At 44.9% G+C, this 17345-nt stretch overlaps 1 protein-coding gene across 1 annotated transcript in view; it reads right to left on the bottom strand.

Annotated features, from left to right (window-relative positions):
- GRIN2B (glutamate ionotropic receptor NMDA type subunit 2B) overlaps positions 1 to 17345 on the bottom strand; it is a 436266-nt gene that overhangs the window by 52208 nt on the left and 366713 nt on the right. The window contains exons 5-9 of the mRNA XM_086404097.1: positions 11898 to 12100; positions 11011 to 11182; positions 9820 to 9973; positions 4628 to 4753; positions 1779 to 2008 (exon numbers count right to left, since the gene is read on the bottom strand). Of these exons, the coding sequence (XP_086260223.1) occupies positions 1779 to 2008; positions 4628 to 4753; positions 9820 to 9973; positions 11011 to 11182; positions 11898 to 12100 (885 nt within the window). The remainder of the gene's footprint in view (positions 1 to 1778; positions 2009 to 4627; positions 4754 to 9819; positions 9974 to 11010; positions 11183 to 11897; positions 12101 to 17345) is intronic.

Here is a 17345-nt window from a genome sequence, read left to right as displayed (position 1 = left end):
TCCCTGGTGGCTCAGAGGGTAAAGAATCTGCCTGCAATGCAGGAGACCAGGGTTCAATTGCTGGGTTGGGAAGATCCCTTGGAGGAGGAAATGGCAACCCACTCCAGTATTTTTGCCTGGAGAATCCCCATGGAAGGAGGAGCGTGGCAGGCTACAGTCACAAAGAGTTGGACACGACTGAGTGACTAACACATACACACATACGGCCCACTGCAGCTAGGCCAGGTCCAGGTATGGAATCCTGTGGGATCAGCTCTTCTCAGCCCCATGACTGCCCAGGTTACAGAAATGGGCACAAAAAGCAGTTGTATAAGGGAGTGAGGGGAGAGGTCTAGCTCAGATTTTCTGCGGAGATCATGATGGTGAAGGAAGGATATTGACAAAGGAGCAAGGTGAGAAAGGCTTAAAATGAATGAAGTAAAAGATGGATGAATATCTGAATAAATGCATAAAAAATCAGGAGTTAGAATAAAGAAGTAAAAAAAATAAAGCTTAAAAGTAAAGGAGAAGGAAATACAAGAGAGGGAATAGGTTAAAAAGTAAGGAAGAAAAATAAAGTGAAAAGGAAGACACACCAGAGAAAGAGCTGACATAAAGAGGAAAACATCGTGAGTGATCCTTTTGTGTGTATACAAATATATATATATATATTCATTTCCTCAAAAAGCATGTTATCTTCTTCATGCTTCTGAATATTCTGATGAGTAGTGATGAATAGATGGGGAAACCGTAACTAGAGCCCCCAAAGAGACCATCTTCTCCTTTCCCCTCTTCCAAAACCATTTGCTCAGTGGTTAATTAGGTTTATCTTGAGGAAAGCTGCGCATGTGATAAACCATTAACTACATGTGACCCGTCTGGTCTGACACAGGTCTGTCTGTATCACACAGTTTCTCCTGGGGGTAGAGATGGGCAATCACAGTTTCTAAATCTTAAGAAAGCAGAGAGGAGGAGGTTTGTGCTGAGCATCTCCAGAGGATTCTGGGGTGTCCAGAAGCTTTGCTGGGCGCTCCGGGAAGGCAGCCCCTAGTGCCAGGTTGGACCACCCCAGTTACCAGAAGTGCAGGTGACAGAGCTCCACGGAAACTGGTGGTTCCAGCAGACCTAGAGAGTCACAGGTACTGAGCATGGGTTTTGTATATCCTCATCCAGAGACCATGGCAACCGGCAGACATGCCCCCCCTACCCCAACCATGGCACAGGCCAGCAACAAGGCCTGCGCTGGGTTCAGGAACAGCCCGTTCATGGGTGCACCCCCCTGACACCCTGGACAATCATCTAGTTAAAGGGCAGCTACTTTTCTTTAGGACACAATGAGAACAATCCTCCTTCCCAGCCCTGGGACTGCGCAAGAGTGCAGGAGAACAAAGGGGGAACGTGCAGGTGAACAGCCCTGGGTAGAAAATGAAGACCTAAGGAGCCGGTGCACTCAGTGTGGGTGCGCGGGGCAGCCCTCTAATGACACCCCAAAGTCACAGCTCTGTGCTGAGCGTACCCAACAACAGGAGCCCTGCGCTCAGAAAGCCGCTACACACCAAGCCCCTCATTTGCAGCCCAGAGCCTGCTGGCGCCGACCTTTCACAAATGAGAAGGTGAATGTGAAGTGATATTATTTCAGTAGGGACACTGATTTCTGCTCCCGCATCCCAATTTAAGGAGTCATAAGAAAGAACGGTCGATTTTAGAGATTTAGAAAATTAACAGGTCCGTGAGAGCTCTGAGTACGGCTCAGAACGGAACCGAGGGAAAAGATGGGCGGTTTCAAGTGGCGCTCCTACCTTTTTGTCACTCAGGCCGGAAACCTGGTCCACATACTCCTCTTGGATCATGAAGGCAGCTAAGTTGGCAGTGTAGCTGGCCAGGAAGATGACGGCAAAGAAGGCCCACACGGACACCATGATCTTGGACGTGGTACCCTTGGGGTTCTGCACGGGGACGGAGTTGTTAAACACCAGACCCCACAGTAACCAAATAGCTTTGCCGATGGTGAAAGATGGGCCACCTGGCTCTGGTGGGACAAAAAGACAGGACAGAAGGTCAAGACAGACTCACCGGTTCCATTTAACCCTATAAGTACATAGGCTGATAAATTCCTGCTCAGACTGGACCCCAGCCAGTGAAGCCCCAGCCCTTTCATAGGTGGCCTTTTCAGTTGAGAGTTCATGTCTCACTTCTTCTGGGGCCCTCCAGAAGGCAGAAGAGAAAAACCAGAGGCCTGGGATGTGTGGGGGATCCTACTCCAGCCAATGACCATAACTCAACCAGGACAAAGGAGGAGCCAGCTTTCTGCCTCGGTGGATGGAAGACCATTAAGATCCCATCAAAACTGAGTAACAAAGGCAACCATCCCACTGTGGTCACCTTTGCATCCTCATTACTGTTGTTCTTAAAATTTACATTTGTATCTATCAAGAAAGCAATTAAACTTTAAAGAAGATGAGCAAGAACCATGCAGGGTCTTTTCTGCCCATTGGTCACAGACCTCCTCCAATTTTATTCACTGACGCTGTTTTGAATGCAGTTGATCCTGATTTTCCTTTGGCCTCTAGCACTCAGTACTCAGTGTTTCAAAGACAATCTTGACCTCACTCCCATGCCAACACCTCCCACCTGGTTGCCTCCAGCAGCGCCTGGCTTTTGTGTAAGAGAACACCAGGAGGCCCAGAGAGTGAGCCGCAGATCCCTGGCTTGTCCTCATGAATCTAAAGGCCGAAAGGTAGGCTGTCCTTGTCCTCCACACAAACTTTATGTAGATCATGCAGGGCTTCTGCCCATAAATTTATTGTGACCTCTCTGCTTTCTCTGCTTGGCGATGGTGAAACCTTGCCTGCTCCCTGCGTCTGCTGGCAGCTCCTCTGCTTCAGAAACGAACATCTGCGCACACAGTTTTACAGCACATTAACACAGGTCTTACGACGCTTTCTGCGATCCTTTGAGCATCTGCTCTGCCGCCTAAATCATCAGTGACTACACATGTCAGGCCTAAGATCTAACTGCGCACACACATCTTTGTGTGTGGACCTTATTTCATGGGGCAGATGCACACTGAAAGAGTTGTGTCTAAATCAAAGTTGCATACACTGTAAGATGCCCCAAGGGGACTTGGCATTTAAAGTGGCCCCGTGTTGAATTCCTTGGCGAAGACAAGCATCCTTTGGTAAAGTGAGTCATTGTAAGGTTTGAATTTGGTGCCTGAATATTTGCCGCTTTGATTGTCTTTGCGGTCGGGGAGGGTACATGCTGGCTTTAGTTCTTAACATTGCCAACATACGTAGGTACTCTTGTGCTTCTCCAATGTCTCACTTTTACTAATCGGGATGGAGAGTAGTCACGGCTTTTGGGTGACCTTCTGGCCCAAGTGGGAAGCACCTGAATATTCTGTATGGTGGAGACGTTCAAATTTCCAGCGCAGAATGCACACCCCAGGTGAGAAGGTAGGTCTGCACCTGGAAATCCCTCAGTGCAGGAGTGGCTCATAGCCTGGACTGTGAATTCAGCAGAAGCACAAGGGGAGCTTTGACAAAATATCGCTGCCTGGCACCCCATCCCCAGAGATTCTTATTAAATTGGTGTGGGGTGGAGTGGTTATTCTAACACGCAACCAAGGTAGAGAACTGCTATTTTGAAACATGTAGTGGTTCGAGTCCCGCTCTGGACTTGAATATTGACTATTCAGAATATTGGAATGTGAGGTCTTTACATCTTTGTCTTTTAAGTGCCCTATAGTTAATTCTTAATGTATTGAGAATCTCTCCTCTTTGAGGCATAATTCCAGGATAAAGTTCACATTGTGGATGGGAAAAGACTCAGAGAAGGCATGATATTTCCTAATCCTGGGGTTCTCAGGAAGTTTTAGAAGAATCCCATGGCCCCCTTTGGAAATCTCAGTAAACTTTGTGTGAAGTCTCACAAATGCCTCAAACACATGGGTGGACCTTCATAGCCAGGAAGATGGATGCACCACTCCCAAGAGTAGCCGTGGGTAAGAACTGTTATCTCCTGGCCATTTTATTTAATACCCAAATCTATACCTCTTGACAGAGTGATGTGAGCTGTGGACACACGCTGTAGAGACCAGAGGTGATCCTTTGGCTGTGGAGAATTCTTTCAGTCACAACTACCCTGGCATGTACCCTGGGGTGACCTATTTTTTTCTTTTCTTTCTTTCTTTCTTTCTTTTTTTTATTATTCTGGATGTTTTATTCTCTGAATTCAGAAAATTCTGAAACTAGTTCTAGCCCTTGCTTTTCCATGATTCAGTCTACTTTTTTTTTCTTATCCTCGATACACGCATCTCATCTGCCTTGTTAGCCCATCTGATCAGACAGACTGCTTATCACAGCCTTAGGTTATCACAACAGTTTCCTCTAACATGGTTACATTACACGTATCTCCTGCCAGCTCTGCTCTCTCTTGCCCAGGGGTGGAACTGGGCTTGGGGTCAGGCTTGGGCCGGGGAAGGGACATGCAGATTCAAACTAGCATCTTAATTGGGGTCTTTCTAACAAGTCACCAAGAGGACGACCTAGAAGACTGAGGGTTAGGGAGGAGGCAGACAGCAGGGGCACAGAGATTCAGAGCTGAGAACCAGGAAAAGGCAGACATGCAGTGGTTACAGCCGCCTTACCTCTGCCGTCAGCGAGGCACCTGTTGTAACCCACGGGGCTAAAGTACTCGAAGACAAAGACAGCCACGGCTGAGACGATGAGGAGCATCACAAACATCATGACCCACACGTCAGCGCTGAATGGCTCTGGGGAAGGAGAACATCAGTACTTGGTTAAAACAGTTAAAACAGTCCTGATTTAGTCATGTGTTCCTTCACTCCATGTGATGCGTCTCTTTGGGAAACACAAACCACAGGTGTGTGCTCCTTTCAGAGAGCCAGGGCCTGGGTTAGGGAGGAGTAAGAGGCTGTGTCTGACTATTTCCATTCTGCTGATAGGCACGTGGAAATTTATTTTCTTTCAAACATGTGAGAAGGACAGCCTCTTGCCTGTCCTTTTTGAGACTGTAGATATAGTTTCTGCCACAATTAGACCGATATCTGGGTTTTTGGTAAAAAGTGGAACTAAAATAAGTATTGAGGTGGCCAAAAAGTTGGGCTTCCCCAGTGGCTTAGTGGTAAAGAATTCATTTACAGTGCAGGAGCTGCAGGAGTCGTGGGTTTGATTCCTGGGTTGGTGAGATCCCCTGGAGGAAGGCATGGAAACCCATTCCAGTATTCTTGCCTGGAGAATCCCATGCACAGAGGAGCCTGGTGGGCTATAGTCCATAGGGTCGCAAAGAGTCGGACATGACTGAAGCGACTGAGCATGCACTCATGTGGCCAAAAGGTTCGTTCTGATTTTTCCATAACATCTTACAGAAAAACTCAAATGAACTTTTTGGCCAACCCTACACTAGACATGGAGTAAGTGAGTCCTGTGGAACCCACTCTTGGTTTACACCCTCCTCTATATGCCACACCCCACAGTGGGACCTAGGAAAGCTTTCAGTAACATTTTCAAGCCTTGCAGCCAAGTTCATTCCCAACAAACTCAGTCACTCTTGGAGGCTTGAATTAGTTCAGTAATACTTAAATACAATGAATGACTCCCTTGCCTCCTTGACTTATTTCTCTTTAACTTTCCTGCCTAGACTGACTTTTTCAACCTGCTTGGATATGGTATATTTTATTAGATATCATTAGTGTATAAGACTATGTCAATGTTAAAAAAAATCCATCTAAATTAAATATCAGTATCTACAACACTGGGAAAGTAGCAAATAACAGAGGAACATGATAATTAACAATACAGCACAATCCAGTTCTTATTTCTGGGTGACAGGGTTGATGGGACAAGACCAGGCAAGATAGCAGGAATGTTCTACACTTGCTTTCTTTAATTTCTTTAATCAGTTTTGGAGACTCTTTTCCAGCTGATCTAAATCTCTCTGGCTCAGAGGTGTCCAGTAATTGAACACTGAATTCCAGTAGCTCTCTCTCTGGAGGCCTGTGAAAAGGGACAATCACTCTTCAGTCCCACAATACAATGCTTCCTCAATTGTGCCTCAAAATAGTTCTGGCCTTTTATAGCTGTCACATCACATTGTAAACTCCGAGCTAAGTGAATTAACATGCTGTTTTCTCCATCTTCCAAATCATTAATAAAGATGAAACTGAAAAGGGGGAAAACGGACTGGAAATTCAAAAATATTTCCTTAACTTTGAAATCTACTTTACTTTCGAACTCCGAAGGGAATTATAACAGCCTGGTCACTTAATTAATTTAAAAAGAACCTTGATAAGGCACACTCCAACTGTGAAATGCAAAACCTTCCAGTGGTAGCCAGAGATGTGAGGGTGGAAGGTACATTTCAAAGCCTCTAGACAGTAGAGTCAAACCAGTCAAGCCTAAAGGAAATAAACCCTGACTATTCATTGGAATAAAAAGCCTCTTGATGAAAGTGAAAGAGGAGAGTGAAAAAGCTGGCTTAAAGCTCACCATTCAGAAAACTAAGATCATGGCATCTGGTCCCATCACTTCATAGGAAATAGATGGGGAAACGGTGGAAACAGTGTCAGACTTTGTTTTTTGGGGCTCCAAAATCACTGCAGATGGTGACTGCAGCCATGAAATTAAAAGACGCTTACTCCTTGGAAGGAAAGTTATGACCAACCTAGATAGCATATTCAAAAGTAGAGACATTACTTTGCCAACAAAGGTCTGTCTAGTTAAGGCTATGTTTTTTCCAGTGGTCATGTATGGATGTGAGAGTTGGACTGTGAAGAAGGCTGAGCACTGAAGAATTGATGCTTTTGAGCTGTGGTGTTGGAGAAGACTCTTGAGAGTCCCTTGGACTGCAAGGAGATCCGACCAGTCCATTCTGAAGATCAGCCCTGGGATTTCTTTGGAAGGAATGATGCTAAAGCTGAAACTCCAGTACTTTGGCCACCTCATGCGAAGAGTTGACTCATTGGAAAAGACTCTGATGCTGGGAGGGATTGGGGGCAGGAGGAGAAGGGGACGACAGAGGATGAGACGGCTGGATGGCATCACTGACTTGATGGACATGAGTCTGAGTGAACTCTGGGAGTTGGTGATGGACAGGGAGGCCTGGTGTGCTGTGATTCATGGGGTCGAAAAGAGTCGGACACGACTGATCAACTCAACTGAACTGAACTGATTCATTGGAAGGACTGATGCTGAAGCTGAAGCTCCAATATTTTGGCCATCTGATGCTAAGAGCTGACTCATTAGAAAAGACCCCGATACTGGGAAAGATTGAGAGCAGGAGGAGAAGGGGATGACAGAGGATGAGATGGTTGGATGGCATCACTGACTCAATGGACATGAATGGGAGCAAACTCTGGGAGATAGCGAAGGACAGAAGGGCCTGGCATGCTGCAGTCCATGGGGTCGCAGAGTCGGACACAACTGAGCGACTGAACAATAAAAAAGAGGAGTAGAAACCCTCTCGTCCTTGGTTCTGATGGACTGCAATCCTCCTCCAATCTCACTTTGCCCAAGATTAGGGAATAACTGAGTAAAAGCACATCTCTAGGCTTTCTTTCCCCTCATTAGGCCCAGGGCAACTTTCAGTACATAAAACACAAAAAATATCTGTACTTGTCTACACAACTTAGAAAGTACCTCATCACATAATTTCTATGGTCCTTTAATAATGGCCCTTTTCATTATGGATTATTATATGTATTTTACAGAGCAGTAAACTAAGACTCAATGGTCCCAGCCCTTTGTAAGTTCATACTCAGAAGGTGGCAGGGCCAGGTTATAAAAATTGAGGGCTTCTGAGGGCAAAAGTCTGTGCTTTTCCATTTAAAATCACATCTTAGTCTCAGCCCACTGGACTGGCTCCTGATTCAGGAGTCAAGCTCTGAAATGGCCCCACATGTACTAGAACACATGCTTCAAGGGCAGCCACATCTAAACTTTAATCCTGTATCTGCTCCTTACTAGCTGGAAGACTGCTGGAAAATTACATAAATGAGATTCAGTTTCCTAAGACATAAACTGGGTATGTTAATAGTGCCAATGAAATAATAGAATCGAAGTTGGTAGAGCAATGCCTGGGCCTTCACATAATAAGTGTTCAATAAGTATTGACTTCGCTTACTCCTGTAATTAACTGGCTGTTCCTCCTCCACACACACACACACCCCGCCTGGCATTTCTATGTCATCCTAGGGCTACACTGAAGTGTCCCTGGGTCTTCTAGTTCAGAAGTTAAGGTTAGTGCTGGGCTGACAAGGTGAGAATTACAATATGGTTTATTTGTATCTTTTAATGTTTCAATTACCCTTGTAAAGGAGAAAAAGCAAATAAAATATGTAAAACTGCTCTGAGGATTAATATACATGGTGTGTGCTATCCAATAACATTTCACATAAAATTGGCAGGGCGAGAGTCGCTTTACTGTAAGAGGTTAGTTGAGAAATCTGAGTAATTATAGAAAAAATTCTCTGGAATCTGTAACTCTGCCTTGGAGTATGTTCCTTCAATAATTCCCCCCAGATTGGAGATGAAAGAAGTGTTAGTCGTTGTTTATTCCAATATCCTCACAAAAAAGTATTAATGCCCTTTAGAGAGATGGTGGCTGGCCCAAGGACCTGCAGCTTGTTCAGGACCAAACCAGCTTCCTATCTCCTAGCCAGTGGTCTGGTTTCAAGGTGACATTTTATTTTCTAATCCCTTGCTCTCACAGTCCCTTCCAAAAAATATGGAGTATGAGCTCACAAAAGACCTCATCTAATTGAAATCTTGGCCTCACCTCACCCGGTCTTATATCATATGGAAGGCTTTTGACACATAAGTGATGCTGGAGAGTGAGGTACAGGTTCCTATGGGCAAGGGTGGGGGATAGATTAGGGTCAGAATAGCTTGATTTGGCAAAGCCTCTGAAAATTAATATGAAGGCATATTAATTTTTTTTTTGGTAGCACTGAGCTCCATTCTTGAAGATAATTTGAAATAAATAGGTATTTGAATGATATCCAGAATTAGAAGTTATTAAAGCAGGAAGCAGCTTCAGAGATCAGCTAATCAAAAACGCCTTCTTCTACGGATGAAGGCTGAGTGCCAAAGAACAGATGCTTTCGAATTGCGTTGCCTGAGAAGACTCTTGAGAGTCCCTTGGACAGCAAGGAGATCAAACCAGTCAATCCTAAAGGAAATCATCCCTGAATATTCACTGAAAGGACTGATGCTAAAGCTGAAGCTCCAATATTTTGGCCACCTGATGCTAAGAGCTGACTCACTGGAAAAGACCCTGATGCTGGGAAAGATTGAAGGCAAAAGGAGAAGGAGGTGGCAGGGGATAAGATGGTTAGATGGCATCACTGACTCAATGGACATGAATTTAGGCAAACTCCGGGAGATAGTGAAGGGCAGGTGAGACTGGCCTGGCGTGCTGCAGTCCGTGGGGTCAGGAAGAGTAGCACGCAACTTAGCAACTGAACAACAGCAATAACGGATGAAGAAACTGGGCCCCAGCATGGAGCAAGCTTGTTTTAGCTTAAATGACAGGAAGTGGCAGGAGTGGGACTCAAGTAGGATCCCTTGCTACTGGTCCTGCATTGTTGTTGTTGTTGTTGTTGTTTTTAATAGGGAATGATGCCTTCCTATTTTTGAGGGTGTTCTTCAATTTCTATGTTGGAGAAAGATCAGTTCTGAGGTCCCCACAAGGAAATCCCTGGCTGAGGGACGCTCCCGGCAAACCAGCTCCTGACTGAGAGAGCCTGGCCTGTACCTGATCTTCCTTTCCTCTGCCTGTCCCTGCATCCATATTCCTCCCACCTGCAAGCCCAGCACTCACCTAAGAAGGCAGAAGGTGAGACAGTCCCATTGCTGCGTGACACCATGACGCTGATGCCAGTCTCTATGAAGGGCACGGAGAAATCAACCACCTCGGATCGCTCCTCGTTGATGGTCAGCGACCCCACTGCCATGTAGGCCCTCTTCATGACCACCTGAGGAAAAAGGTGGAAGGCTCCAGTTAAGAGTGCCCAGGGAGGTGATGGGTCAACATGGGGAAAATATTCTGGGCCCTAGAATCCTTCCCTTTGTATAGTGGGAACAGTGCATTTCATTTAGTCATCCCTGTGTCCCCAGGTACCAATACCTGCTGTGGATACCAACACCTGAGGATCTTTAAGTCCCACAGTCAGCCCTCCTTATCTTCAGATTCCACCAACTGCCGCTAGTAAACAAAGGACAGGATCTGTGGTTGGTTGAATCCCAAGATTCAAAACCCATAGGTAAGGAGGGCTGATGACGTATTCACTGAGAAAAATCTATGCATAAATAGAGCCACACAGTTTAAACCTACGTTGTTCAAGAGTCAAGTATACTATTTTGTATTTTCTATTTTTTTAAATTAAAAAAAATTTTTTAACTTTACAATGTTGTATTGGTTTTGCCATATATCAACATGAATCCACCACAGGTATACACGTGTTCCCCATCTTGAACCTCCTCCCTCCTCCTTCCCTGTACCATCCCTCTGGGTCTAGATAGCTGGGGGGCGGGGAGGTTCCCTGGTGGCTCAGTGCTAAAGAATTTGCCTGCTAATGCAGGAGACAGGAGTTCGATCCCTGGGTTGGGAAGATACCCTGGAGAAGGAAATGGCAACCCACTCCAGTATTCTTGCCTGGGAAATTCCATGGACAGAGAAGCCTGGCAGGCTACAGTCCATAGGGTAGCAAAAGAGTTGGACCCGACTGAGTGGCTAAACAACAACAGCAGGAAGCTGCTGAATAGTGTAGGGAGCTCAGCTTAGAGCTCTGTGATCACCTAGAGGGGTGGGATGCAGGGTGAGAGGGAGGCAGAAGAGAGAGGGGATATAGGTTTACATATAACTGATTCATGATGTTATACAGCAGAAATGAACACAATATTGTAAAAGCAGTTATACTTCAATGAAAAATGCTGATTGTGAAATAAGCATTTTTTTATATTAGATGAAATAAATGAAACATGGAAATGGCCCTTAACTCCTGACACTCACCTCTCCAATCATACCATTCCAGGTTCCATTGATTTTCTTCCCATGCTTGCCATTGGTAACCAGGTAAAGATCATAGGTGAACTTCACAGATTTAGAAATTTTCTTAAGGATATCAATACAGAACCCCTTGCAGCACTTTTTGATGTAACCTGGCTCCTCATCTGTTTTATTTCTAACCGGGTAAAGAAACAAAAAAAACAAAAACCAGGCCTTTATACAAGAGGCAAAATATTACCCTTTGCCATTAAAACTCCAACCACAAAGCAGGCACCCCTTCACAGCTCAGCACAATTTATATCAGGCCTGAGTGAGGACATAAATCAGAACACAGAACTAAAATAATCTCATTATCTCATCACACTGAACCATGTTTTCTTACAATTTTCAATGTTCTTTTGAAGTACAAAATGCATCAGGAAAGTACAGATATCCCAGCACCTTAGAGGCCTCTTGATCTTCCTTCCAGACCCTTTCCACCCTCACCAAAAACGAACCATTATCCTGACTTCTAACAATATAAGATTAGTTTTATCTATTTCCCAAAATGTTTCTAAATCTCACAATGTCAAGACATGCTGACCGGAAAAAAACATCTTTCAAAGCCAATGTAAATTTAAATCTCCATGAACTTGAATCTCATCGAGACCCAGGCAAAGCCTCAGAAATGATAACAGGTTTAGTGGCAATTCTTCCAGGTCATGATATGGGTAGAACTAGATGCAAGACCACAGGGCTGCCAGAAACCCCATCACTCAACAGTAACAAGATTCACACATGGCGCCCAATCAATTCTGTGCCTTGGATCCCAGCCTGGTGCCAACAGCTGGGGCCAATCTGACTGTCCCGGGCCCCACTCCCTCCCCAGAGCCCCGGGGAAGGTGACATACTCGGAGATGATGCGCTTTTGGCAGGGGACCGTGTTCCTCATGCAGGTTCCACTCAGAGGGTCCACGCTCTCCACAATGACAAATGGGGCTTCCTCCAACGTTACGATGCTCAGGTGGTCATCCTCCTGCTCTTCCGTCTCAGGACACATTCGGGGCCACACGTAGTACTTCATCTGCAGGGACTTGTCTTTCCACTTCCCTACCTGCACAGGAGTAAAGGAAAGACTCAGAAACCACTGGCAGAGACAGGATGGCCTCTCCTGGCATCACCCAGTCAGCTGTTAAACAAAGGTCAAAGATGCTGGCTTTGTCCATAGTAGAGACACGGATCCTCCTTAGACCGTGTGCTCAGGATGAGAATACTGTGTCTGGATCTAAGCAGGATATTCATTTACTCACCCATGTACCAAACGTGAAAAGAGGGCCTACTATGTGCCCCGGACACGCTGCTAAGCCCCAGGGCTCAAAGAAGCCCTGCCCTTCATCAAGCTCACATGGAGTGAAGGAGTCAAAGTGTAATCAAGTGTTTATGGGGCCCAGTGACAAGTGCAAAAACTGATGACTGTCCCAGTGCTGGGAGGAGGCCAGAGCTGCCTGCCTGGAGTGCCTGGCGGTATTTTCTCCTTAACTGTAGTGAGGAGTGGGACGATGAGAGCAGAGTGTAGTTCTGGAAAGGTCAACAGAGCGACTGGAGCAAATGATCCAGAAGGATGTGTTTTGGCCCGTATCACAGGTCCAGGGGGAAGCCATGTGGACAACTGGGTGGATCTGAATTGGAATAAAACGGTGAGTCAGGATGAAAGACTAGAGCACAGCTTGCCTGGGGAAGGGAGTGTGGTTGTGGGGGTGATGAATGTCACAGGTCAATGCAGATACGCACCTGCTGGACTGAGTGGGTGCCCAAGGGGGAATCAGAGGGGTCTCTCTGTGAGCTGTCACATGTGGCCATGTGCCCCCATGTCACACACTGCAGTGTAAAGGTGGGTGCCCCTGGCATCAGGCACATGGTGGCCCTGCTGCCAGGCACTGGGAGAAATGTGTGGGTTCCATTCCTTTTTAAAAGAGCCGTTCATTCCTGTTTTTTATAATAGAATCTGCACGCCTTGTTGGTAAGATTCTTGCTTTCACTCTATCATTGAGTTTACTGAAGAAAAAGGAAACACCTTTTAATTTTCTATAACCAAACATCTTCAATTAGCACCAGGAATTATAGATGACAAGTTCCTGCATTTTCTCAGTCTATAATTTGCTCCATGCAGCAAAGCAAATTAGTAGCACAGGTGAGGCTCCAAAACTACAGAACGACTTAATTTACAAACCTCAAAAACCAACAAGGAGCAATAAATGGGCAGGACTGCATACACTTCCAAGCAAAAGGGCTTAGATTTCCACATTAATACAAACCTCAAAGCCACTTGTTTCTGCATTTGTCTACACCTCAGTTTCTACCTAGTGCCTCCCCAGCTGTGCTCTATACCTCCCCCCAGAATGTCTGGTGGGTATTGCCTACTTTCATGCCCAAGTTAGGCTGTATAGCCACCGCCTCTGTTCTCCTGTGTCACTCTAGCATGGGCAGTGGCTGGGTGGCCTGGCCTCTCTTGTTTGGCATTAACCTTGACGCTAATTTTCTTCCAAGAGTGTCAGCCATGTTTCACATCTGTTCAGAATTAGGCCCTGAAGCAAACATGGCTTCCCTTTACACATCTAGTCTCTTCCATACTGCTGGTCCCGACTTTGGTGCAAGCTTGTTTTTCTCCATATTGCTAAGACTACTCATTTCTAAAATGAAAATGTCCAAATAGCTTCATATTGCTAAGACTACTTATTTCTAAAACAAAAATGTCCATGTGGAGATCTTAATAATGGCTTTTGTGTGTGATGTGGGGGAGGTGGGGCTTGAAGAAGGGAGGCCCCAGCCCTGGGGGGCCGATGACATTGGGTCATGGCCCTATCCAAGCAGCCCTAGTTACCCCAGTGGCCAAATTGACACTTTCTGTATGTTCCATTATGTGAAAAAGATTGGGAAGCCCCAAAGTATCTATTTTTATTTTTTCACTGCTGCTGTGTTACCCCAATAGTCTCACTGAATTTTCTTCTTTAAACTCAAATGTATATTCTCTTCCATCTTTATTGGTAGCCCAGTGGTCTGGAAGCCTATTTTGGGATAACTGTGAGCAACATCAAACCTCACATAACATGTTGCTAGCATCCACCATGGACACTGCTGCCAGATGGATCTTCTTAAAACATCGTATCATCATATAATTCCTATTCAAAAATTTCAACAGCCTTCCATAACTCTCAGGATTGTGTCCAGGCTTATCACCTAGATGGTCGAGGTTTGGGCATTGAGTCTAATCTATCTTGATACTGTTAACTTCACTATTTTGAAACATACATCTCTTTTGTTAAAATCAGAAAAGGAAGTCAGTTTAGGAAGTTCAGATAGGTTAATCAGGAACAGGTTTCAACAAGTTGGCTGCATTTTCTTTTCTGACAGCTTTGCTGTATCAGTGAAATAAAAATGCTGCAGACATAGCATGCTGACAAGTTTTTTCATGAAACTTGTGAACAAGAGGGAATATAATACAGATCCTTATATACTTGATAGATTTGAAAGGAGTTTAAAATCTATACCCAAAGAGAAAAACAAATACAAGATCGTTTAATGAATCAATGCTAACACAGAAAGAGGTCTCTAGCAACATGTCTGGAGGCTCTGTTTTTAGAAGTGGCCTGTATAGCATTTCAGAAAACAAAATAAGTCATGCTCACCAAGTTGCAGATAACACAAACTAGAACAGATAGAAGATAGACTGCAATGCAGAATTAAGGTAGGAAGCAACACAAATTCACTGGAGTAATGGATTGAATGAAATGGAACAAAATTCAAAAGTATTTATACTAATGTCTAGCATTCAGATTTTTTAAAGCAATTGTACAGTATTGAAAAGGAGCTATTTCAAGGAACAGCAGTCTACACAAGCTATTGCTATGAAAAATGGGATATTTCCAGACTTTAGAGCATTTCAGCACACAGGGCGAGGGGAGAGAGAACACAGAACCCTGCTCTGTGTTCATCATATCACAGCTGCATCATATCACATAACCCTGCATCATATCGCATCATATCACATCATATCACATAACCTGGCATCTGTGTTCATCATATCACAGCTACACATCACACAAGCTATTGCCATGAAAAATGGGATATTTCCAGACTTTAGAGCGTTCAGCACACAGGGCAAGGGGAGGGAGAACACAGAACCCTGCTCTGTGTTCATCATATCACAGCTGGAGAGCTAGGTTCTGATCCTGCAGTCCTATGACCCATCGGTTTTTATTTACTATCTCATTCTCATTTCCCCAGCAATCATGTGCTCACATGGTCTCCTCTAGTGCTCTTTTCCCCAACTTCCTGTCAAGCTTGCTGGATCACATCTGTGCTTCACTTCAATGCAATGCAACTGACATCAACTGTACATCAGTTCCATGCCAGGCACTGAGTTATATGCTCGAGAAAACAACATCAGGCAATGTTTACTGAGGGCTTAGTATGCGCTGGGTACCAAACACATCCAGGAATCTCATGAATCATTACAGTGAACTTGTGAGATGGAGGCTGCAATTTAAGGTCTCATTTCACAAACGAGATCAGAGGGTTCTGATGACTTGCTCATAGTATCAAGGTAAGTGAGCACAGCGTTGGCTCTGAAGCTGACCAGAGCCCGGGCTCCCACCCACCACCCTGGACTGCTTCTCGGAAAATGAAGGAGTAAGACATGGTCCTTTGTCCTTCAAGGACAGTCTTCTGGGGAAAGACACTGTGCTAATTTCCTTCAGTCATGTCTGACTCTTTGGGACCCTATGAATTGTAGCTCGCCATGCTTCCCTGTCCACAGGATTCTCCAAGCAAGAACACTGTAGTGGGTTGCCATGCCCTCTTCCAGGGGATCTTACTAACCCAGGGATCGAACCTGCGTCTCTTATGTCTTCTGCATTAGCAGGCGGGTTCTTTACCATTAGCATCATCTGGGAAAGACACTCTTTCAGTTCAGTCGCTCAGTCATGTCCAAATCTCTGAGACTCCATGGACTGTAGCACGCCAGACTTCCCTGTTCATCACCAACTCCCAGAACTTGTTCAGACTCATGTCCATCGAGTTGGTGATGCCATCCAATCATCTCATCCTCTGTCGTCCCCTTCTCCTCCTGTCTTCAATCTCTCCCAGCATCAGGGTCTTTTTCAATGAGTCAGTTCTTTGCATCAGGTGGCCAAAGCATTGGAGTTTCAGCTTCAGGATCAGTCCTTCCGATGAATATTCAGGACTGATTTCCTTGAGGATTGACTCGTTTGATCTTCTTGCAGTCCAAGGGACTCTAAAGAGTCTTCTCCAACACCACAGTCTAAAAGCATCAATTCTTCAGTGCTCAGCTTTCTTTAAAGTCCAACTCTAACATCCATACCTGACTACTGGAAAAATCATAGCTTTGACTAAAGGGACCTTTGTCAGCAAAGTAGTCTCTGTTTTTTAATATGCTGTCTAGGTTGGTCATGGGTTTTCTTCCAACAAGCGTCTTTTAATTTCATGGCTGCAATCACCATCTGCAGTGATAAAGTCTCTCAGTATTTCCATTGTTTCCCCATCTATTTGCCATGAAGTGATGGGACCGGATGCCATGATCTTCGTTTTTTGAATGTTGAGTTTTAACCCAACTTTTTCACTCTCCTCTTTCACTTTCATCACCCTTGATGAAAGAACTACAGGCTCTTTAGTTCTTCTTCATTTTCTTCCATAAGGGTGGTGTCATCTGTGTATCTGAGGTTATTGCTATTTCTCCTGGCAATCTTGATTCCAGCTTGTGCTTCATCCAGCCCAGCAGTTCTCATGATGTACTCCGCATATAAGTTAAATAAGCAGGGTGACAATAATCAGCTTGATGTACTCCTTTCCTAATTTGGAACCAGTCTGTTGTTCCAAGTCTGGTTCTAACTGTTGATTCTTGACCTGCATACATATATCTCAGGAGGCAGATAAGGCGGTCTGGTATTCCCATCTCTTGAAAAATTTTCCACAGTCTGTTGTGATCCACACAGTCAAAGGCTTTGATGTAGTCAATAAAGCAGAAGTAGATGTTTTCTGGAACTCTCTTGCTTTTTCTATTGTCCAACAGATGTTGGCAATTTGATCTCTAGTTCCTCTGCCTTTTCTAATCCAGCTTGAACATCTGTAAGTTCATGGTTCACGTACTGTAAAGCCTCACTTGGAGAATTTTGAGCATTACTTTGCTAGCGTGTGAGATGAGTGCAACTGTGTGGTAGTTTGAACACTTTGGCATTGCCTTTCTTTGGGATTGGAATAAAAACTGACCTTTTCCAGTCCTGTGACCACTGATGAGTTTTACAAATTTGCTGGCATATTGAGTGCAGCACTTTCACAGCATC

Source organism: Bos grunniens, chromosome 5 (assembly GCF_055505025.1).
Source record: "Bos grunniens cultivar Pamir isolate PY7600 chromosome 5, Bosgru_T2T1.0, whole genome shotgun sequence".
NCBI lineage: Eukaryota > Metazoa > Chordata > Mammalia > Artiodactyla > Bovidae > Bos > Bos grunniens.
The sequence above is the reverse complement of the archived record's forward strand: the minus strand, read 5'-3'. Positions and strand labels throughout refer to the sequence as shown.